The sequence below is a fragment of the Barbatula barbatula genome (assembly GCF_947034865.1).
Source record: "Barbatula barbatula genome assembly, chromosome: 6".
NCBI lineage: Eukaryota > Metazoa > Chordata > Actinopteri > Cypriniformes > Nemacheilidae > Barbatula > Barbatula barbatula.
The window spans coordinates 16,887,510-16,910,850 of record NC_136765.1 but is presented as its reverse complement, the minus strand read 5'-3'; the positions used below and the strand labels follow the sequence as shown (position 1 = coordinate 16,910,850).

General features: G+C 38.4%; 1 protein-coding gene across 4 annotated transcripts; it reads right to left on the bottom strand.

Moving 5' to 3' along the window:
• Positions 1–673: 673 nt before the first annotated feature.
• On the bottom strand, positions 674–22,959 carry asap3 (ArfGAP with SH3 domain, ankyrin repeat and PH domain 3). Of its 4 annotated transcripts, none has more exons than XM_079458570.1 (26): positions 22,518–22,959; positions 18,696–18,768; positions 15,742–15,887; positions 14,447–14,521; positions 13,943–13,992; positions 13,180–13,303; positions 12,253–12,338; positions 11,957–12,032; positions 9,670–9,756; positions 9,331–9,440; positions 8,210–8,279; positions 7,976–8,063; positions 7,161–7,209; positions 6,754–6,920; positions 6,433–6,566; positions 5,899–5,990; positions 5,611–5,791; positions 4,934–5,019; positions 4,738–4,853; positions 4,495–4,562; positions 4,010–4,114; positions 3,666–3,870; positions 3,051–3,309; positions 2,487–2,697; positions 2,192–2,308; positions 674–2,070 (listed from the first exon to the last, which is right to left on the bottom strand). In XM_079458570.1, the coding sequence occupies exons 1-26, from the start codon at positions 22,641–22,643 to the stop codon at positions 1,996–1,998; spliced, it is 2,976 nt and encodes a 991-aa protein (XP_079314696.1). In that variant the 5' UTR covers positions 22,644–22,959; the 3' UTR covers positions 674–1,995. The 4 variants fall into 4 exon arrangements, with proteins under 4 accessions (XP_079314696.1, XP_079314695.1, XP_079314698.1 ...); XM_079458569.1 differs by having other exon boundaries at positions 681–2,070; positions 2,192–2,320; positions 22,518–22,928; XM_079458572.1 differs by having other exon boundaries at positions 681–2,070; positions 2,192–2,320; positions 3,051–3,273; positions 22,518–22,926.
• Positions 22,960–23,341: the final 382 nt, after the last annotated feature.

The window sequence follows — 23,341 nt, the reverse complement described above, 5'->3', positions numbered from 1 at the left end:
ATTTCATACGTTGAAAGGTTTCAACACCCGCATTGCAGGACATGCAACACAAGTGACCCAGATTAAGGCTCTTGAGAGCAAAAGAACAACCATTAGATGTTATTATAAAAACAAAATACAGAAAGATTAGTACAAACGCACTTACACTGTATGTTGCGGCTAGCATAACATAAAGACTAGAATATTATGATATTAAAGCATAACATGTTATCAGGCAAAATATATGACAGAACAACCCGATTCGTATTTTCTTTTGTCTGTGAAAAGCTTATTCTGGATATTCTCCACCACATAACCCAAAGGTTATGCTCTCAGATGCCATCTAATGTAAGTGATTCAGCATTTGTGCCAGACGTAAACGGGTTTTTTTATTATCATTTTTTTATTGGAATGTAAACTCATGCATTGAAGGTGTGATTTATTGAAATAAACGTGCACCTCTGTGCTCTGCTCATCCGTGCACGTACACAAGACAAGTATTATGTTTACATGGAAAACATGGAAGGGGGGTAGTTAATAAGATTTATAGTCTCATAGATTTATAATCCTTTCGCAAAAGATTTTAATGCCTTCATCCAGGATTTGTGCAAAAATACTCCAGTGGAGTGAGTTTGTGTGCATATGTGATTGTAGAGGGCTTATATACTTGTAAAAATCCTTAAAAAAAGAACTTGATCTTTGTTTGCACATTTTTTATTTATTTTCTATTATTAAAATTAATTAACATTGGCTTGGAAAACAGACATTACATCGTTTCTCATCAATAATATATGCAGTTACAGCAAAACACGTACAAAACAATTGAGTCCAACAAGCATCATTTACAGGCAGCGTTACCTTCCGCCTCTTGCTTTCCTAAAACACAAAGTCAGCTGAACCGATTGGATCTCTACTGCCAACAGTACAGTACTTTTATCTCTGCCCCTAAAAAAAAACGCTTCACAGAAGTCAATGAGATGGCAGCAGGGAAAACATCTCTCATGTGCTCAGCTTATTAAACATTTATATGGAGTCTGTTGATTTCAGACACATCCTAAATGCATCACAAAAGCACCTCGGTGTAGAGGGAGACCCCATTAAAAATACAAACAGGAAAGAATGCAGAGACATACAGTAACAGTGGGAGACAGAAAGTCAGATTTTTACACAACAGCACAGAATAGGAGCATTCTAAACAGTGCACCTATGTTTATGTCTAAAAGGTTGTTTTACTGCAGAATAAACACAATAAAATACAATCCAAGTATTTGGTTGATGTTTGATATCTTCCAGGCTATTTTGGAAAAGTCTGCATGACAAACAAAACTTATTGAACATTCCGATCTTGCAGATGCATTTCAGTCTGAATGTCCGGGAACCAGCTGCAACCGGAGACGTCGGTGCAGAGCCAGAAGAAACCAAATACATTTTTCATCCTTTAACTCCCTGTCTGGTGTCTGGCCAAATGAAGCGCATGGATTGCGTGCCATAATGCCAGACAGTATAAAATAATAACCAAAGAGCACGACTCCACCAAGCTATCGAACCAACCACAGGAAGAGCTAAGGTAAATGAGTCTAGTGCCTTCCTGTCTAGGGGACAGATTGAAAGGGCGCCAGACTGATGTTCTTGATATGATCTAATTTTTAGATCCAGTCTAAATCCTTCAACTATACTATCAGTAATTATAACTGCGGTCAATTGATTGAACATCAAAGACAGCGAACATTGGCATGCATGTATCCTTTGAAATGTAACTGATAGCATGGCTTTTATTCTTATTCTGCATGTTCAAGGGCTACATACAATGTACCTGCCAGTCATTCAATCCAAATAAATAGAGCTTAGATACATTATGAACAGCTCTGACACGGAACAATGGATCAGCTTACAGGATCCAAAAGGCTCCATTGCAAGTGCATTGCAGATACAGTCCACAGCTTCTATGTCTAGAGGCTCTAAAAGTTAAAAGGAACGGCCTAGACTGTGCACATGGTGTAAAGTATCCGCTGAGATTCATACTCCTAATTTATGTACATAGTTGACCGGAAAGGAGCCGCTTCTGGAGGGTTCTCCGTCTATATGGCCGACCTGCGAAATAAATTGATTGCAGAATTATTTGTTGTGAAAATGAGAGCTGATTATTCACAAATGACACCAGCCAGTCAAAAGATGTATCAGTATGCATGTAAGAGCATTGATGCATACTTACCCACCAGTGTGGGTCATCAGAAGCGGTCACTATGATGACCTCGTTCTTAAAGAAAGCTAGCTGATCTGGACCAACTGCTCTGCAGTCCACCAATGCTTTGACCTTCCTGGGTCTCTGCTGAAAAGAGATCTGACATCACACACAAATACATGAATGCTTTAACAAAGTGGTGTGCAAAATGTAAGAATAGTATATTTTTATATTTCCTGCTTTAATAACAGCTATGATAAGCTTATTCAGTCGTGTGTACTTTGTGTATATGTAAACTATTTTCAAAAAACTTAAAAAAAACTACCATGGCGTTTTTCCGTGAGCGAGGTGGGGGCAGTAAAATTGGCACAGCGGCATTGAAGTTAGCTTTAGCGGTAGCTGGGGGTGGTGCTAGGTTGATGGCTCCGCCCACTGGACTGCAGTACAGATCCTCCTGACTCCCTGCACATCCTGCTACTGAAGACTTGCCCTGACTCCCACTGCTTGTGCGCCGATATGAGGTCGTCTTCTCTGAACTGCAGATTCACACAGAGGTGTTGGACAATGATGGATCGAAAAACAAAAGCTGTAAGGACATTGCGCCCCATGTGATCCACACACACCCAGAAACACTTATAAATATATAATTAAAACAGATGTTACTCTAATTCAAGGTTCATAATAAAAAAGGCTTGTTATGATAAAACTGATTCATTGATGGATATTTTTGTATATCATTTGTCTTTTCTTTTAGTAACCACTAGATGGCAGCAAAAGCCCAATACTTAGCTTACAACAAAGTCCATTGTTGGATATTTTTGCTCATGATATAAATTGATTTACATTTATAAATGACCTTGTAAAATAAATACATCCACATTATCCTCACCTAACAGGCCCTCTCTGACTCTGTGGAGAGGTGGAGTGATTTTTGACCTCTGTCCCTGACGAAGGTTGTCCGTCCCAGGACACAGTATGTCTCTGTGTTTTGGATGCTCCGGTGCTCAGAGATCGTGTATGTGTCTGAACCGATGACTCGGTCACGGGGAATATGCTGGTTCTCTGAATGCAACCCGTGGGGTGAGAGCGTTGACGGTAGGGAGAGTGAGTCTCTGGAATGGAAACCGAGATCTGAGGGTCTGAACAACCTGTGGGGACACAAATGATCTTTGACGATGCTGCAGTTTATCTGGAATAAACCTAATGGATATTTACATCTGAATGTCAAATTTAACTCATTTAAAGGAGTAGTTTACTTTAAAACAAGCCCCCATTGACTTTCTATATAGTAATTTGTATTCCTACTATGGAAAGTTAATGGGGCTTATTTTGAAATGAACCACTCCTTTAATACAAATAAGAATATAAATGGGCTTTGGGGAGTAATTAAAAATGGCCTGTAACTTTGATAGGAAATGTAGCATAACTCATGGTTTAAATAAAGTTGTAAAGTCTCACTTTATGGTATGAACTAACTACATACAAAAATAACACCGTATCTTACCTCTCTGTATTGCTTTAGCGGGTAAAGGAGGTGGCATGGTGCCCTCAGTGGGCGCGCTGTTGTTTGGAGGGTTACAATAGAGGAAGTCAATGTTCTCATAGGTACCAGCCGGCCTGCTTTTAGCAAAATTCCAGACAGAGGAGACGTGCCCATTGCTGCCTGCAGGGGGAACTGGAGACCGAGATCCCTTAGGATGTGGACTCACCTAAGAGTTGTTCATGTTGATGTTTAAAAATATATCAAAATCATTTGCATGTCTGTACATTCATATTTTACTTAAAAAAAATAAATGATCAATATTATAATGCTGACTTGTATTTTAAATATGCATACGGTGTACAGACCCTTTCATCCAGATCATCTTCACTGTCATACATGTCCTGTGGCGTTTCCCATGTGTATTCAACATGGATCTGAGAGTTAAACTTCCCACTGTGGGCCAACTCAAGCTAAAACACACAAATCCACACGCAAACAAAGCGTTAGAAATTCCACTGTGACTTGATTTTGACCATTGATATTTCACACAAATGTTTCATTAATGAGAACAGAGATTATTGTATATTATTGTATTATTGTACAGCTCTTCCTTTGGGTTAATATGAATCATAGTGTTATGACAACCGAACAGTTTGCTTTATGCTATGAAAATGAAACTTTTATATGCCAAAGGCAGCGGAAGTTCTATATGAAAACAGTGACATACGAGACTGGAGGATATTAAACAGGAAAATTTAATTAAGTCAACAAAGATATAATCTCTCCACAAATACATGCTCACGCACTTCTGCCAAAGTCAATGAAGCTTTGAGAAGGAGGTATTACCCACCAGCTCAATACATTGTGTGTGCTGCAGTCTCTTGGAGATGTTGAAAGCAGTCTCACCTGCTGAGTTTACTACGGGACAGTTAGAAAAAAAGGAGAGTCGGTGAAAAACAAACAGAACAAATAAATGTGAATGCAACAGGTTTGCCAATAAATGTAATTCAGTCAAGATTGTTTGTTCATTAATGTGATCCATCCATCCAATCAAAACATTCATAAATCTGAGTGTGCGATTGTTTTTGTTTACCTGTGTGTAAAGCGGCCTTTGCTTTAAGCAACAGTTTCAAACTTTCTGATTTGTTGTAAAGTGCACAGTAATGCAGAGCTGTGTTTCCTTCTGCTGTTTTCTTCTCCAAGCAGCCACTGAACACACACACACACGTGAGCTGATAGGCACGTTACTGTGGACTGATAAGGGTTGTGACATTAACAGACTCTCTTACCAGTTCTGCGCGAGAAAATCCACAAGAGACAGAGATGTCTTATCTGCCATCTGCACAGCTAAGTGAAGCGCGGTCTCCTTCAGGTCCTGTAAGACAGGGAAAGATGAGGATGAAGCTAATGGCTGCTGTTGGCTTGCCACTCAGAATAACAAATGCACTGATATCATGGCAACACATCACATGTGTCCAGAGAAAGAATGATGGGAAAGATTAATAAATCAAGCAGTAATACAATTCTGTACTTTGTTGTGTGTGTGGGCGTGATTCAAACACTTATTGCAGCAAACATGTGTGACCTAGAATAATACAGACCCACACATAAAAAAATCGTTCATTTCCTGAGTGGACTGAGAAAAAGGAGTGTCTGATTAAAGATGAAGTAAAGAGGGGCAATACAGAATTACAAGAGGGAGGGAATGCTGTGTCTTACCGCTCATTGTTCTCTAGTGTGTGATTACACACTTCAACCGGATCGAGATTACATTAAAATCATTTGAATGAACCTCAGGAAGTCTTACATTACAGACACACAATTTAAAAAGCGCAAATATTAAAACACCTCAAGAAATGTTTAGTGTTGTTGTGTCACACCCTATTTTTGCTCATCGAATCAAAATGTGTGTTCAGGATGTTGTGTTAGGGAAGTGGCTGTGTTGTAATGGAGGGAGTGGTCTTACCTGTCCATCCTTTGTGACCACTGGTTTAGAGAGGTCCTCTCCCTCTGCATAGAGCTGTAGCAGTGACGTGAGGTCTTTGCTACTCACTGTATCGTATACACGGTGCGGCTCAGGGTGTTCCTTCGGCAGGACATAACGGCGCTCGACATACTTTGCAACAATGTATTCTTTCCGTGCTGTCCTGGAAAGACACAAAAAAAATGCTCTCAGTGACAAAGCTGTGTGACCAAGTAGATTTTTTCAAGAGCAATTCAAAGCTGATCATGTAAACAGCACAATAAAACGTACATGTCACTCCTTGGGAGAGGCTTGATAGCATCATTACTTAGGTTGACTTCCATGACGTCATTAAATTTGGAATTTCCGATGCTGACTGCCAACTGTTAACCAAAAAAAAAGCACAAGTAATAAACACCACAGACAACTAAAAACGGAAATTACATATACAGTGTTCTTCACAGAAACGACTCCTGAATATTATTCATGAATGCATGTGATATAATTATATCAGTTTTACAGTAAGAGGTAAAACGTTAATATAAACATGAGGAGCAAAAACAAGTCATCACTGAGTCACTCCCAGAGGATTATGGGTCCATTAAGGATAAATGTGCAAGAACATGAAAAATCAGGCTGAATAATCTCCGTAAACTTCATGGCATCAACAGATCAAAGTGTGGAACGAACACAGCTTCAGTTTCTATGAATCACATGATGCAACACACCAATAGCATGTTTATAGAGAAACTGTCTGTGTGTATGAGAGCTAAAGAGAGAGAGACTGAATGAGTCAGATCTAATATTTTGTGTCTGCGTGTTTACCAGAAGCTCAGAGGTGCTAAGCACATCAAGAGTGAGGGACTGAATCCGTGACTGATGTACTCCAAGCTCACGATGGATTCCTGAACACTCGATGCAAGTGAGGATTCCCAGGTTGGTGGACAGCCAGGTGGGATCTAAAAAGCAGAAACTGTTTTCAAAGTCTTGAAAACTAAATCAAATGCCAAATGCACACCCTAACAATAGATAAATTAAGCATCCTAAAGTAAGCAATTTACTTCTGATATGTTAAGCCAAAGTTGTTGTTTATAAGGGGAACATAACAGTTTATTTTTGAAAAATGTCAGCATCTCTTATTCAGACCTGGGGCTCCGCAGTCACAGCAGGATTCATTGCCTGGCAGATTTCTGAGGCCCGAGATGACAGCTCGGACCAGCTCCTGCAAACCGCTGTCTTGAAACTGGAGCTGATCTCCTCCGAGAGCAGTGTTCAACGCCTCTTCCTTACTGTTCTGTAGCACAGACACCCATCTACAGGTTGCCAGATGGAGGAAAGAGTTAAAAAAACATGTTGAAAAAACAGTTGAGACCTTGCAGGAACATCTGCGGCATCTTTAACCTACTTATTCATCTGTCCGTTTGTTTTATCTCTTCTCATTTGGAAAAACAGGTTTTCAAATTTCTCTCCCCTACATGTCTAGACATTGCTCTGAAATGTTTGATATAAATTTCTCCAGTCCATGGGGTGTGTGTGGAGATTGAGACACTTACATCATGCATTCTAGCTCGTCCTCGGCCTGGAAATGGTATGTGCGATTGTCTGCAGGGAAATTAATTCGAGAGAGATAATCACACTGTGACCTCTGTGCAAGGGAAATGTGGGAGGGAAATAAACCAAGCCACAGGAAATAAAAAAGAAAGAAAACAAGCATTCAATACACCTTCCCTTCCTATTCCTTTACTAATACACACGACTAAACTATGCCTCTGCGATTTATTTACATACCTCTGCACAGCTACATATATTACACACCCTGCCTGTTTTGACACGCTTTAAATCAGATTCTCCAGAATCCATTACACGCTGCTTCAGTACATGAATGTCACCATCATTCAAAAAAATATATATTTACTGTAAGAGTCTGTTGAAGCACTGTTTCTAGACAAGCGTGTTTAAGTTGGTTTGTCATTTTATGTGTTCACAATCCTGCCCTAATAACGTGTTAATAATATTTATATTAGTATAGACTGTTTCAGCGGCAAACACATAAACGGTATGTGACCCAAACCGCACTTCCGGTACACTTACGCAAAGAATCGATAACTGTTGAGAAGTTTTAATTTAATTGAATACAATTAATATACAATAAAATATTATTATTAATACAAATATAAAATAAATTGTTCTATTATTATCAGCCACTAGACAGACAGATCAACAAACACAGACAGGGCCAGGCGTGTGCATCCAATGAAAGCGTCTACAGAAAAACAGTATATGTTGTGTAATGTCTAATAGTTTCCATTCTGAACATCTTTCATACCATGAAATAGAAAAATGGATCAAAGGTGAAAGATCAACTTACGTGTTACTAAATCGAACGTTTTTTTTTCCTCGGGGTTGGGCCGCACCTGACAGGTCAGGAGGTTGAGCTTTGCTGGTGGTCTGTTGATCTGAGAGAGTGAGCGAGAGAGAGAGAGAGAGGTCATACACAAGCAAAACCAGTAAACGTTTTTGTGTTTGATCTTGTGACTGGTGAACAAGAATAAACTCGTATAATAAAAAATGTGTTGTACGCCAAGTTTTGTGTGTGTCTTACAGTGCTGTGAGAAATGGTGAGGCATCCATATTTAACCCCACACTTCCTCTTCTGCCAAACCTTTCTGATCCTAAAACGTAAAACAAAATAAGCACTTAATTCAAAGATCTCAACATTCTACAACAATGATCAATATTACCAAGGCCATACGACTTCATTCAGACTATATTCAATTGAATCAAAAGAAACTCTGCATGTGGGCTCATGTTTGACCATCAAAGACGTTTTAAGAGCGTGTTAGGAAAGACCACACTGCAGCCTGAGCCTAAAACACACTTAATAGAGAACATCTGTGTGAGAGAAACACACACGCAAAATCTCTCTCTCTCCCTCATTCTCATAATCAGAATCACTCATACACATTATTCCACGTCATGCTGCTAACTGTCTGTAATCCATGATCCTCTCTGGACTATAAAATGTATTATTTATTCTGCTCTCTGGTTAAGGTTATATATTTTTTCCAAGAGAACACGTACGCACAGTGTGGCTAAAAACAAACAGGAGGTGGAATCTGCATCATGTCTGGAAATAGGTCTACTTGAAGTAATTCAGGTGAAGAAGTTGAATGGGTCTGTTGTAGTTGTTGGGTGAGGGAATTACTGGGAATGCTCAACCTTGGAAGGTAGTTAGTTGAAGACCGCACAGGCAAATGCAGACATTGTTCTGCTGTGATTATATAAGCCTCATAAAATCAGTTATTAAGATGACGGAGAATGAAACACAGCCCTTCATTTTGTAACAAAGCCCAGTTCCAAACCAAACAGCTCGGCATCTGATCCCCAGTTGAATTAATGGCAGAAATTATGGCTTTGGACTAAATTACAAATTTCCATCAATTTCTCCAACAAATTTCCATTAGTTTCTTCTGAACTCCTTTTTAAAAGATAAATTACATTTTCGTCATTTTATTTTAGAGTTTCTGTTATTTAATAACTGCAGCTTATGATGCTACAAGTAAAAACAGGAGAAATTTCACATTAAACAACATTAGTTATCTCAATATGAGATTTACCCGTCTCAGCCTGCCTAACAACCCAACAATATGGTGGGGATTACTGGGAATGCTAAACTTTGGTAGGTAGTTAGCAATGTTTGAAAGGTTAGAAGAACAATCTCACCCATCACTCTTCTTAAGAAGAAAGCCAGACTTCTCTGTGCCGTATTTCTTATTGCCTTGAGGCTGGTGGATGCTGTAGCCATGGCCAGAGTTCTTCCTGTTTAGAGAATCCTATGACAACACAGAACAACATTATTCATCACCATCGTCATCACTGAATATACTAGACTATCAAGTTTTTCTATAACTATAATTTCTCAGTCTTTCAATCTTAAATTCTAGCACTTAAGCTATCTTCAAGCATAATTATGTATAATTTGAGATTCAATAAGAATTATGGACGTATTACAGTATATGTGATTTATGAGTAATGCATTGTGAGAACTTTTATTTAACTGACCTCTTTGCCATCCACCTGCAGTTGTGTCCGAAGACAATCACGCAGTTGAGAGAGCTGCTTAACTTCTTCATCCTGTTCATGGCGAACCTACCAAACCATTCAAAGGAATGTGAGGCGGGGTTTATTTCTGCTGAGCGTCTTATGACTGGTCTACTATGAGAACCTCAAAACACGTTTGGTACCGGCACAGGCAAACCGCACAGGCAAATGCAGACATTGTTCTGCTGCGATTATATAAGCCTTATAAAATCAGTTATTAAGATGACAGAGAATGAAACACATCCCTCCATTTTGTAACAAAGCCCAGTTTCAAACCAAACAGCTCGGCATCTGAACCTCAGTTGAATTAATGGCAGAAATTATGGCTTTGGCCCACGTTACAAATTTCCATCAATTTCACAAACCAATTTCCATGAGTTTCTTTCTTTTGAACTCCTTTCTAAATGATGATTTTTTTTATTTTTCATTCAGAGTTTCATTTCCTGGTATTTTATAACTGCTGTTTATGATTTGCTAGTTAAAAATGTCACATTAGACAGCATCAGTTATCTCAGATTGTCTAACAGCCCAACAATATCACACAGAGATATAAAAACTGAAAACTTTATTACAGAAATAAAATGTAATGAACCGTTATTTTGTGTTTTATATATATATATATATGTGTGTGTGTGTGTGTGTGTGTGTGTGTGTGTGTGTGTGTGTGTGTGTGTGTGTGTGTGTGTGTGTGTGTGTGTGTGTGTGTGTGTGTGTGTGTGTGTGTATGTATATTGCTGACATTCTATACCGGAATAAATTTCTTTACAATCAAAACCTGCAGAAAGGAAATCATGATCCTGATTCCTCCTGACTGTTTTAAATAATTTTATTGAAATAATAAAATATTTTGAGGGAATTGTTTGCTGCCTTGCTGTCTACCGTCTATACAAGCAAGCAGAACCTTGAAACCTCACAAATTATTAATCTGGAACATTGTACAAAAATACAAATTAGAATACACATCACACAAAATAAAGAAAAACATTACATCATATTTTTTATTTTGAATCAATGTTTTATCCATTGATCTATATAAATGACTGGATTGCGCATAGAACACTAAACAAACGGCAGAAGGTGAAACCACCTGAGGTGTTCGCGACCCCATGTTGGTATGCCCAGCTAATTTACGGTCAAAATAACAATCTAAGCAGCGAACCATGCACAATAATCGTTTTTAGTTCACATGTATGTTTAAATTAATTGTTACTTGTTATGTTGATACAATGTTTATGTTTATTTTGGCCAGAATAGCGATGTATAGAAATTGTTAAGTTGAGTGTGTATTGCATACAGTTCTGTTATTATGGCAGGAATAAATGTTGAGAAATAAAACGTCACTACTTTAAGAACTTACACAGTCTATAATTATCTGTATTTAGAATGAGCACAATTGTCATAAGCTGTCTCGACAGTCTGCTGATCTGTTATGTACGCTATTGTAATGAACATGAATGTAACACACTCAGAGATGGGACAATTCCTCACTTTAAATAAATCAACATTTTCATGCTTAAGACATTTGCGTTCTAAGAATGTACCCTGAGACTACAGATAGAAAAACGGGGACTGATTACTGTTAAATCGTCAATATGTCATAGCTCCCCATTAATTCAATGGAATGTTTGGGCATAGCAACATGGTGGCACGGTGGCTTCGGTGTAATGACGTCATGAGCAATCTAGTCATTTATATAGATTAGTGGTTTTATCGGACACACGTGCCTGACCCGAAGTTAACTTCCTGTCTGTGTTTGTTTATTGGTCTAGCTAATGGGTTATAATATAACTATATACATATAATATAAATATAACTATAATATAACTATTTACATACTAATTTATATTAATTATATGAAAACACTGCATAGTTGTGATCTGTGGCAAGTGTGGAGCTCCTCAGTCTCTTGCTCAGCCCCAGCTAAAGCGCGAAAGCAGATTTGAATTTAGCAGTTGATCAAGTGATGTGCTAAGCGTCATCATTCGCTCTAGGGATCAACCCTAGACTGATAAAACTGGTGTCATTGTTCGTGTTTAAGGGTTTCAAATACAGTCTATATGCTCAGATTCCAGATGAAAAGACTACATATAACCAGGGACAGGAGTTGAGAATTAGCTCTAGCTATAAAATCTATATGCTGCGCATCAGTTGCAGTACTTGTATAGTAGCTAAGACTGTATTGTCCCTGTTAAATAAATAAATACAAATAAAATACTCTTTCGACATACAGTACATACAAGTTTATTACCGTTTGTACGGAGGCTGCTAACTTCTCCACAAATGGACCAAGATTCTCTGCAGCTTTCAGTCCATCCTGAAAAAAACTGGAAAGAAATAACAAGTGCTTATCCATCTCACAGAGCAATGAAACCACAACACACATTTTTTTTAAATATCTAGATCAGCCTTTAAAACCTATTGTAGAGAGATAAACAGAGTACAGTGATCTTTAAGCAATTTGAAACCAAGACTGACAAACAGTAATGACACAGAAACGACATGTTCACTTGAAAAGCATTTTCAAATCTCATGTCTTAGACATACTTCAGTTGAGCTTGGAAGTACTTGATCAAGCTCTGCAGCAGATCTGGACCTTGACGAACTTTAAGCTCCTGAATCTTCAGTAAGTACTGTAAAAAAACAAAGGGTGAAAAAGTGTTTTTTTATCAGCAGTCAAAAGTCAATCCATGCCTTAGCATTGATACTTGCCGCAATAACATCAAGTAGAAAACAGCATATATATGACTGAGGTGATAACAGAAAATAACTTTGTGGAGATAAATTCAAAGAGGTGAAAGAACGTTAGGAAACAATTAACCTCCAACGACTTGTGTTCGGTATCCTAACAATCAGCACAAAAACACTTGAAAAACATTTGAATGGATACAGGAACTTTCCTAAGTAAATGACAGTCACATGATTGGTCAGTTTTCGTAAAGGTCTCCACTACAAAAAGAGAACAAAGTGGAGACATCTGGAGCTCTGCGGCTGGAAAAGGGAGCAGTACAGGACACAGAACCCCCCCCCCCCTTCTCACTCTTATTATTTCTCCACCTCTTTTCTTATTATTTCTGTTACCACAGCTGGGATCAAGTAGCGTAGCCCAAATTTCCCCTGCCCCGGTAACTGTTCCACACACATGCAGTATTCAGAACTTGGACAAGTTGCTACTGAGACTTGTTTAGTGAGGTCATCAACAGACACCACACACACACCCACACACACCGAATGACAATGTGGTCTTCAGCTGGACTGGATGTAAAACACCATCTTCAGAGACCACAGCAAACTATATTTACATTTACAATAGCTGTGTTTAACACATAAGAGAAATTAACAATATGACCCAGAAATGACTAACTTACTTTCTACAAGACAAGCACAATATGGTTTTGGTTCATTTAGCAAATTTTAAAGTGTCTAAACCAGCCTCCCTTGCTGAGATGAATCGAACACACACTGCGGCCCTACCTCACACATCTGCAGCTGGAAGTTCCTCCTCTCTCTTTCCATGTCCTCTGCTGTGTCTGACCCTTCCAGTCGGATCAGCCCATGCTGTTTTTGTTTCTCTCTCTTCTCTCTCTCCAGCTTCCCACTAAACGATAAACAAAATTAAGGGAAAAGTAAGTGAAAACACTTACAATTAACAGTTGCGCCATATATGCTCGTCATGTGAGTGCAAATCCCGACTCATATCCTCTAGGAACCTGCAATCCAGTTTAACTAGTCATTAAAAAAGTTGCCAAAATTGATCGGCCCCATGTATATATGAAATCGCAGTTCTTCTATTCGAAGCCAATACGACAATCAGGTTTATTATGGAATGCTTCTTATTTTACAAACCTAGTGTTATTAGCCTGGTGTCATTTTGGTCTTAAATCCAGACATGCAATTTTGTCAAGCACATAACTGCATGTTCAAGAGTTAATCCAGGTGTCTGGACTGCAGTGAAGTATTTCTGTACTGTACCAGAATGGTATTTCGGATTGCAGTTGAATGATAAATCTTCCACAAACTAGCATTTAGAGGTGGCATGCAAGCTGGGCAATTGTGCAAACTGCATTTGATTCGAAGTCACCTGATTTGCATTATTTTTCGCAATATTTTGCTAGCAGGCAAATTTTTACTTTAGTGAGTTCCCATCATAGTGCATGTGTTGTATTTTAGACCCCAAACTAACATCTGCGAAGCAGATGTAAGGTTTAGAGTCTAGTCTCAAAGTTCAGAAACTCACACTTTGGCATCATAATCTTTCCAACTTTTCTCCATGTGTTTTTTCAGCTCCTGAGACAAAGAAAGAAGAGAGAGTGAGAGACAACAAGAATTTTAAAACACTATGACAAACACTGCAGTTTCAGTGTCGATAAACACACGCACACAAACACTTAAATGCCTTACGCCACCCTAAAAATTATGCAATGTAGGCCACACCAACTCATTGGGAAAGATAAAGTTTAGGGTGTGTATCATAACTTGTTCCTGTGTCTGCACTGATCCTACAAGTTAAACTCACCGACCAAGGTGTGGTGCTGCTATTGTAAGTCTGTCATATTAGAAAATACAATACCTCAAAAATATCATGTTGTGTTTAAAGACAGTTGCCAATGTAAGTCAGCCACTGAACAATATAACATTGTATTTGGACTTCCTGGCCTTTATAATGAATTCAAAAAATGCAATAATGTTTTGAAACATTTAGACCAGAGGGAAACATGACTCATGTGACCGTCTCACTCACCAGTCTGCTGTCTCTCAACTCTGCCTTTAACACATTCTCCAGAGGAAAAGAGATGATGTTGTTCAGATTCTGCACCTGCAGAACCAAGAGAGATAAAGAGCATATATTAAGCCAGACACACACTCAAGACCAGTTAAAACTAAACAGAGGCCAGAGAAACAAGGGTGGACATGAAATGTAAACTCTGGCTCATTCACAGAGCGAGTTTTCACATTTGTATCTGTCAAGACAAAGCGATATACCTTTTCTATGTCTGCTTATATACAGTAAGTCTAGTTCTCTGGCGAAAGGAACGGTTGCAAACCATAAATCTGCATTATGAAACTGCAAAAGCTAAAACCGTTTTCCCAGCACACATAAATATCTCTTTAGAAAGAGAAATGTAGGACCCACTCCAAAAAGAGGGAAGAATCAGGCAATAAAGAATTTAAACGTGACTTTCCCCAAAACTGGACATATAGATAAATGCATTTTCTGAGACAAAATAGCTGATCTAGCAATAGAGAATTTGATAAGAGAAAATGGATTAATCCCCTTATGTCTAAAATGATTTTACAGCAGCAGATATATAATAATGAGTAATTTTGAGTAATGTTGTAAAAAAAATGTGTCCGTCACAACATTAAAGCTTAGGTACATAATATAGTAATATAGCATTGATGGATTTATGACATTTCCCTGCTCAAGCAAGCGAAATGGACATCATATATAAATCTTCATGAATATGATAAATGGGCCTGGCTCTGAGGGAAAGTCATGGCCCCCACACAAGGACGCTAAATCAAACGTTTTGTTTATTTTCCTAGCAGGGTTTCTGTTGTATTTTTTAAACTGAGGTTCCTGTCCCTGGTGATCGTTTGATTGACAGCTTGGTGGTCAGACGGTGTCCACTCATGCACTCAGGTCTGGAATAAATTACCATCACCATGGAAACTATCAGTGGGAGGGTTCCGGGGGCCATGGTTCGAGAGGCCCTCGCCTGCAGCTGTTGAACCCCTGATGACACACACAGAGCTTCCCCTCCCAGTCCTGTTTGTACTTTGTACAGCTGGAAATCTGGTGTTACTTATTCATAAACATTGAGCAGCCTAACAACACAGATGCAAAAGGTGCTTTCTGAAAAATACTAAAGAGCCGGGATGGATAATCGTCATGTTCCATAAATGGAAAATGATCCGCTGCAAGCAGCCATGCAATGGTTTTTTAAATGCTGAAGCTATATCTAGATCTTCAAATTGTGATTCTTTGCATTGCATCCACTGCTTTCTGGTTAATTTCAAGACTGTCTCGCTCACCAGGTTTTTAAAGAGCGCCGTGATCTCTCGTGTGAAGACAGCCAGGTTCAGGAAGCCGGTGGAGACCTCATTATTGTCCTGTGTTAAGTGACTGTTCCCCAGATTCTCCAGAACCTCTATGTACTGATCCTTATTCTCCACATGATCTGAGAACAGACATAAGAAAATCAAGGTCAATCTAGAAAGATAAACAGTAAACTTAAAGTCAATAAAATTTAATTCAAAATCAATTTTACTTCCATAATGTGCGGAATAAAAAACCATTAGTATCGCAAATGCCACAGGTTGGACTTCCAAGGAACACACATACCAATAAAAAAGGTTTATCTTAAATGCACTGTAAGTCGCTTTGGATAAAAGCATCAGCCAAAAGCTTAAATGTAAATTTTAATTTTATGAGGAACGGACTCAAATATAAAATGTGGTTGGAAGGGAGAAGTTGAAAAATAAGAGGGCTTTGTTGACATCATGCGAAGCAAGTAATTACATTTTGATAAAAGACTGAGATAAAATGTATTTATCTTTTGAAACCATGTGACTTACAAACCCTTGCACTATGACCAAATGAAGAGAGGAAAACAGGATTTTGGAATACACAGGACTGAAAATGATACTGGCTTAAGCACAGTCAGCTCCTGGCAAAAAGTGTAAAAACACCACAGGCCCAGACGCCATACAGATCAAAGAGCTTCACCATATGAAAATAAACAGGTACATTTTGATCCAAAACCACAAGCAGCAAAGCCAAGCAATCTCAAGCACTCAGATCAACACTGATCCAGAAACATGTCTTGTGTACATTACTTGACTGTAGGATAGTAACATTGTTGCTTTTGGTGCAAAGCTTGTGCTTAAATCTGATGTTGTTGGAACCATGGCTATGTTCACATACTGCTGGCACAATGAGCTTTCATGCTAATACGTGAGCAACAGGTTTGAATCCCAATTATGCATTGGCGTCTAACATCACACATCTAGCAGTCACTTCACTTCACTAGCAGTGATTGAACATCTTCAAACCTCTGTGTTTTTCCTGCAAGACAGTCTGCCTTAAATAATTCAGAATTTTGATCGCAGGGGCAAAACACGCTGAGGAACAACCTGGATCTGGAAACGTACCCTCTTCCACAGCCATCTGTAAGCACTTTTTAGAAACACCTGCTTAATTTGTATTGATAATTCATTTGATACCTTGATCTTTTCCAGAGATGGTAGCTGACCCAATTGAATCTTAATTCACATCCAAGAGTTAAAAAAAAGGACCCATTTAACCTGCACCTGCAACATCTGTGATGGTGCGAGCGTATGCGCAGAAGCATTTAGAACACCCTGCCTGTTCTGTTTTAAACCGTGACAGTTAGGTAACAGAGATATGCACACAGACTTACAGACTAAATATACAGCTCTCTAAATAACCTGCAGAATGTTTCCTGTGATAGAGAGAAATTACAAAATAATTGAATAACAGCCGAGGAGCAGATAAAAGCCAGTGAAAAGGTGGTAGACTCCAGTCTAGAAAAAAATAAAACAGAATCTTGATTTGAACGAAATGAAATGATAATGTTGAAAATGAATGAAATGTTCTTGCCACAAAATGATGTTTAAGGTGGTTGCTATGCTGTAACTAGGATTATCTTGGTGGCTACTACATTGCTGCTTACTGGTTCAAGTAAAAAAGCCCAAATAATGAAATAATAACACACAAAAAAATTTAAAACATTAATATATGTTATTCTTCCTTCCTTCCTTCAGGCACACCGTTGTGAAGCTTCTATTTAACCAAGACGTCAAAGTTCAAAGATCTCTTCATTTGCAGGTCAGAGTTCAAGCAACTTTAGCGTGCAGTGAAAGTGCTCATACTTGTGTTTACACTCTTCCTAGTGCTGGGTGGTTTGACAAAATATTTGTATCATGTTTTTTTTATGGATTTTGCTGGTTTCGTTATTTTTAAATTAGGTATAATTTTTTTATTTTATTTAAAAATCCAAGGTAGACCTGAAATGTTGAATGTCAAAGAACTGAAGACTGAAACACAGTGAGATGGAATCTGGACAGTTTCCAGTTTAGTTGTTTTCACAAAGGTGATGAAAGATGTTCCAAAGATATGCATCTGCCTAATACTAACATAAGTTAATGGATGAACTCGTTGTGATTCTCTGATAAGAGCTACAAAGGTGCACTTCTCACACACATACCAGAGTATGTTGTACTATTTTAAGGGAGAAATGTGAGGATGGAGGGAAATGGTGAGTCAGTAAGAATGGAGATTTTATCAGGTTCAGGTCAAGATTCCGGAAACTGAGGCCCCTTACTAGCAATGTTACCAGAATTAAACATCTGATTTGGGTTAGAGAGAGAGAGAGAGCGAGAGCGAGAGAGAAAATGAAAAGAAAGAAGGGGGGATTATGGTAAACATGTGGGTTCTCCTTTGCGTTGTACAAAATGATGACTCCCATTATTGAGAAAGGCCAGAGCCCTCAGAAACGAGAAGCAGGCAGAGGCGAGACACGCTTCCCAGAAACCGTCATCATTCCACCCATGATTGCGCACTAGCCAGTTTTACAGGCTGGTTTCTCATTTAAGAGTTGATGAGCAAATGTAAACAGAGATACCCCCCTCATGCTTCCGTGTTTTGTAAGGTTGCTAGTTTCCATGTGGCAAGAAAATATAAAATTAAATCAGGCAACTTTCAGCGAGTGAGACAACAACTTACAGACATATTGCTTAAAGAGGTCCAACCATTTGCCAAATGCATCATGCAGGATGAACAGAATAAGACAATGAATCTGTGAAGTCTGTATGTGTTTATAACCCAGGTTAAGGCCCTTAGAGGCAATTGCAAAAATTTCTCTTCTCATGTTACCCCACAATCCAGGATGGTATCTTTCTGTTAAGTTTATTTTGATATTAAACCAAAATAAAACAGACAACAAAGATATTTAAACAGCACTTACTGAGTCCAGAATTGTGGATGGTCTTCACAATTTTCTTCATTCTCTGAAGGGATAACTGGTCCTGTTCCAGATACTGGTGTAAAAGAACAGATAAGATGAAAGGAAATATAAATATGAACATTCACTTGATCATTCACCTGCTGTTGACATTCCTTTTACTGTTTGCAATTTTTTTTTTAGGTGTATTAGATTTAGTGGCATCAAGCGCTGAGGTTGCAATTTTGCATCCAACTGCAGACTCTACGACCCCCCCCCCCCCCTCGAAGCATGACACAGAACTAAGATGTCACACTTTTACGTCTTTGCCGAAGGAGATAACGTATTTACGAAAATCCCGCTCTGTAGAGCAGGGCTACTGTAGAAACAAAATGGTGAATTCTACGTAAGGGGGCAACGATGTACAGTGTGTAGATAGAAATAGCTCATTCCAAGGTACTAAAACATGACACTTCATTATGTAAGGTATACACCTCTGAAGACATGTCATTTTATATTGCATAATAGATCAAAAAACTACACACTGGACCCTTAAACTGATCGTTGACGCACACACTATCACAAACAAATATAGACATTTGGCAGGGCAACACTGGAAAAAATGTTAAGGGAAACTTTCCATTTCATGGCAGGCTGTGATGAAGTCAGAACATGTAGTAAGTGAAGCACGGGTCAGGTGAATCAAAGTAGTGTTTCAAAAGACTTCTTAATGATTCATAAAAAAACTTTGTTTACAGTAAAGAATCAGGGAGAGAGACGAAAATGACACACCTCTGTGGGAATCGTTCCTGTTCGAGTTCACAAGCAATTCAAACCACTTTGGTTTATGGATGTTGGCTAATAAAATATTATTGGGCTAAGTAAGTTCACAACAGTCTGTTTCAGAATTGTGGCTTTTCTAAGAAACACTGACAACTCGACTTGAAAATAGATAGATGTTGACTTTATGCCGTTAACAGACTCGTGTAAAATGGTAAATCCACATTTTGTAATATCTATTCAATGATTTATTGTTCATTTGCATAATTTAAAGTAATTCATCAAAATATTGTCAAGTAGTACCTATTAACTCCAAGACTAAAATATACCAAAAAACGACTTCTGTTTTTAAACAACATAGTGTTGTTTTCAATCTTTGGTCAAAGAAAAAATGACTAGTCATTGTAGGCAACATCCAAGACAGGTTATTGCTGGGTAGAAAGACATAAACGTGGCCCTTTGTTTACATTATATACAGCATATTACAATTATTAAAAATAAAATGTCCTAATATTCTATATGAACATTCTTTAAAAAAAAAATATGCTCTGTGTGAGTGAGAGGGAGAGAGAGTGAAGGAGTGTGCAAATGCTCCCAAAGACACCTAAACATGCAGGTTTACCAACGTTACGCCTTTTATTGGTCAATTTACTTCCTTGTGTAACTTTCCCAGTTTCCTAAGAAACTCAATTCCGTTTTTCCAGTTTCTCCAAATGTGAGTGCAAAGCTTTACCTTGGGTTTGAAATCTCTTGCAGGCCTTCTTTCAACAACACAGATGAAACACAAACAGATGAAGGACACACACTTAATCAAAGGGCACATCCCATATACACGCTGACCTAGTCTCAGTCAACAGGAACATACAAATTACTTAGTATATACTTGAAAGTGTCCTTGTGATTGTGTACTCTATTGGTTTAGAACATTAAAATAGTAGTAATAGTAGAAAATGGCAAAAAAGAGATGAACAAAGGCAAATAGTTTTATCAGGACTAAAGATAAGGTTTCTCATGAACTTTGGGAGATTTTTTATATGATATGCTAAAATGATGACACTAAGTTATGTGATCCTGCAAACGTCTGGGGGAGTCATAAACTACAGCAGTAAACCGTATTCGTATTAGTCATATACAATTTCCTGACTCATGATATTATTGTGGTGCTCTGTACATGTTCTGCAGATGTAAACAAAACAAATGCACAGCTGTAATATACTGCTTTGATAGCATAAATCGTGTGTGGTCCATACACATATCAATTTTTTGTCGTCTCTTTTAGATAATCCAGCATGATGCAAGTCATGAGCCAACGTTTTATCAAATCTAAACACAAAACAAACTCTGCCTCCCAAACCCAAACAAGTCTGACCTTCTCAAAAACACTCCGTTACCCACACATGCCCTGTGTCGCCCTAAGGCCTCAAACACATACAGCTTTATATATTAACACACGTAATCTATGCACACAAGACATATCCGTACCATCAGGAACTGAGCTTTCATAATTCTGAAAAAACGTTACTACCACACACACAGACACACATCTCTGAGTCACACAAGGAAAGTTCTCCATTCCCACCAAAAACACAAATAAATTACTGATGGCAACAGGACGTTTCCTTGTTATCTTCTCTAGCTGTGCTGTTAACAAATCATTAACCATTAAAGATATTTCTACGAACTACTAAATGTTGCTTTAATCCTGGAGATAGCGGGACGCTTCATGCAACACATCAAGGACAAACCGGTCTTGCCAGAGCACTGCGATTCCTAAAAACGTTCATTCCTAAAGTATTTCCATTCAATAAGTGGCTAAAGGAGAGGCTCTAAGTTACAGTCCTGACATGCCCAGCTTTATCACCACTGGCACAGTTTCTCTGTTCTCCATTAATATCCACACTTATGCCCACAGATGAGCTGCAAGCCCCAATCTGGGTTTATAAGACCTCATAACACGAACTGTGTCTGGTAACTGCCCAGCTACACTGTAAGTAAATGTTTTAACACTATTGTTTGGGATTGTGAAAAGTTATTTCAGTGTGTAGTTGAGCTGTGCAATTAATAGAAAATGTATCGTAATCCTCAATTTTAGCCTTCATTAATTACGAAAATATTGCAAGGATCATCTCTTTTCTTGTAGTATAAATCCACAGCGCACACCTTTCCTTTACAGCAGTGCTTTTTCTTTACATTTATCTTCCTGTTAAATTCAGAGTATAAAAGCCAAGTTTTTTATTTCCTATGTTGTTTTAAAGGTTAATGAGTAATGGCGTGAAATAATCGGGATTATGATTTGTGTCATAATCGAGCAGCCCTAATGTGTAGTCTGTTTGGAAGCTCAGTCATGTGTTGCCATTAAACTTGTATTGTTTAAAACCGAAGCAGAGCATATTCTGCACATTCCTGACAGAAACGCCTCTGGTTAGTTTACTTGGCAATTTGAAAACAGTCTTTGTCATTCTTCTGTGTTGTGACTCCTGTGGTATCTTCCAACTTTGCACTCCCACGCCAGGAACCCAAAGAAGCGCAACAAACCATTTGAACTATTGCTTAACTATTGTTCTAGCCATCAACTGTTTACTGAATGACAAATGGTCAGATCTGATGAAAATGCAGTACGGTAGAGATGCATGCTGTTATGCTTGTGATGATATTATGTGTATTATATCGTGTATCTCAGTCAATTCACATGCTGTACTTGTTCCTGACTGTCCTTACACAACATATTGCTGCAGGTAACATTATAAAACAATAATATAAAGTTAAATAATGGTTCTGTTGTAGAATATGTTGTTATTAAAAAAGTAAATGCGGCTGTAAAACAGTGCCAACTCTCACAGCATGAAACTCTGTTTTTAAAAACATTATTTGGATAAAACAATCCCTTCATTTAGGCTTATTTTAAAATAAACATTATCCCTCTACCAAGTGGTGCGAGTAACTTTCACATGTGTTGCTTGCGCTAATGTTTGTTCTCTGTAAACACAGTTTACTGACAAAGTTTCACTCGGGTGGTGTGACGTCCACCTCAGCACAGGTAAACACCGCGCGTACCCGCGCACTCACCTCCTCGAGCGCGGCCACGGTGGTGCGACAATCGCTCATTTTGGACTGAAATCCAGAACTTCCAGGGGACGACAGGTCGTCTTTCGCCAGAGAAACGAAATCCAGAATACTTATTTTCTCCGGCATGTTTCGTTAAAATCCCCAAGCAATCCAACCGAAGAACCCGAAAGCCCAGCAAACTTAATAAAAACAGAAACGAATCGAGTTCAAGCAAAGTGCATCTCCCCAACAAAGTTCTTTAAATCCACCGGTGAGCGTTATTTCCACAGTTACACGTTGTTTCATATCTGCGACAGAAGAAGGTGTCCGCCATGTGTCTCTGTGTTGAAAGGTTTCTTTGCACCGTGATCTACTTTCGTTCCCTGAGCGGTGCGAGACTTCAGTAGCGCGTGCCGCGCTCTGATTGTGCGCGCGCTGGGAGGGAATCGTTCCATCATCACGTGGGAATGTTTGCATCCATTGGCGAAATTAAGCAGAGGAAAGAGCCCGTAGAGAAAGTGAACATTGGAAGTCTTTGGATTTATTTTGTGGATGTGAGGATAGTGACACAAATTCATTTGTTAATTTAGTGTGAAACAACTTTGGTGTGGTTTGTGCTTTTAGTGTGAGCTTTTTGAAAATACACTTTAATTTATTTTAAAGTCATTATTTTACTTTTCAACTGTTCAAGTTGAACATTTAAATATGTCGATTTATTTAAAGTGTGTGCTTTTCTTATTCACGTTAAGCATACGGAAATAAAAGTGAGATTTTTATTTAATATTGCCTGTCTGTAGACTTCTTTCCTTTGTTTTATTGTTAAGATAATTGGATGTATGGACAAC

Coding starts and splice junctions, on each gene's coding strand:
- asap3 (XM_079458569.1), bottom strand. CDS start 22,643: ATGCCGGAGAAAATAAGTATTCTGGATTTCGTTTCTCTGGCGAAAGAC. Junction 12,033..12,252: donor TACTTCCAAGCTCAACTGAA/GTATGTCTAAGA, acceptor ATTTCTTTCCAG/TTTTTTTCAGGATGGACTGA. Junction 2,321..2,486: donor GCTCACGGAAAAACGCCATG/GTAGTTTTTTTT, acceptor GTGTGATGTCAG/ATCTCTTTTCAGCAGAGACC.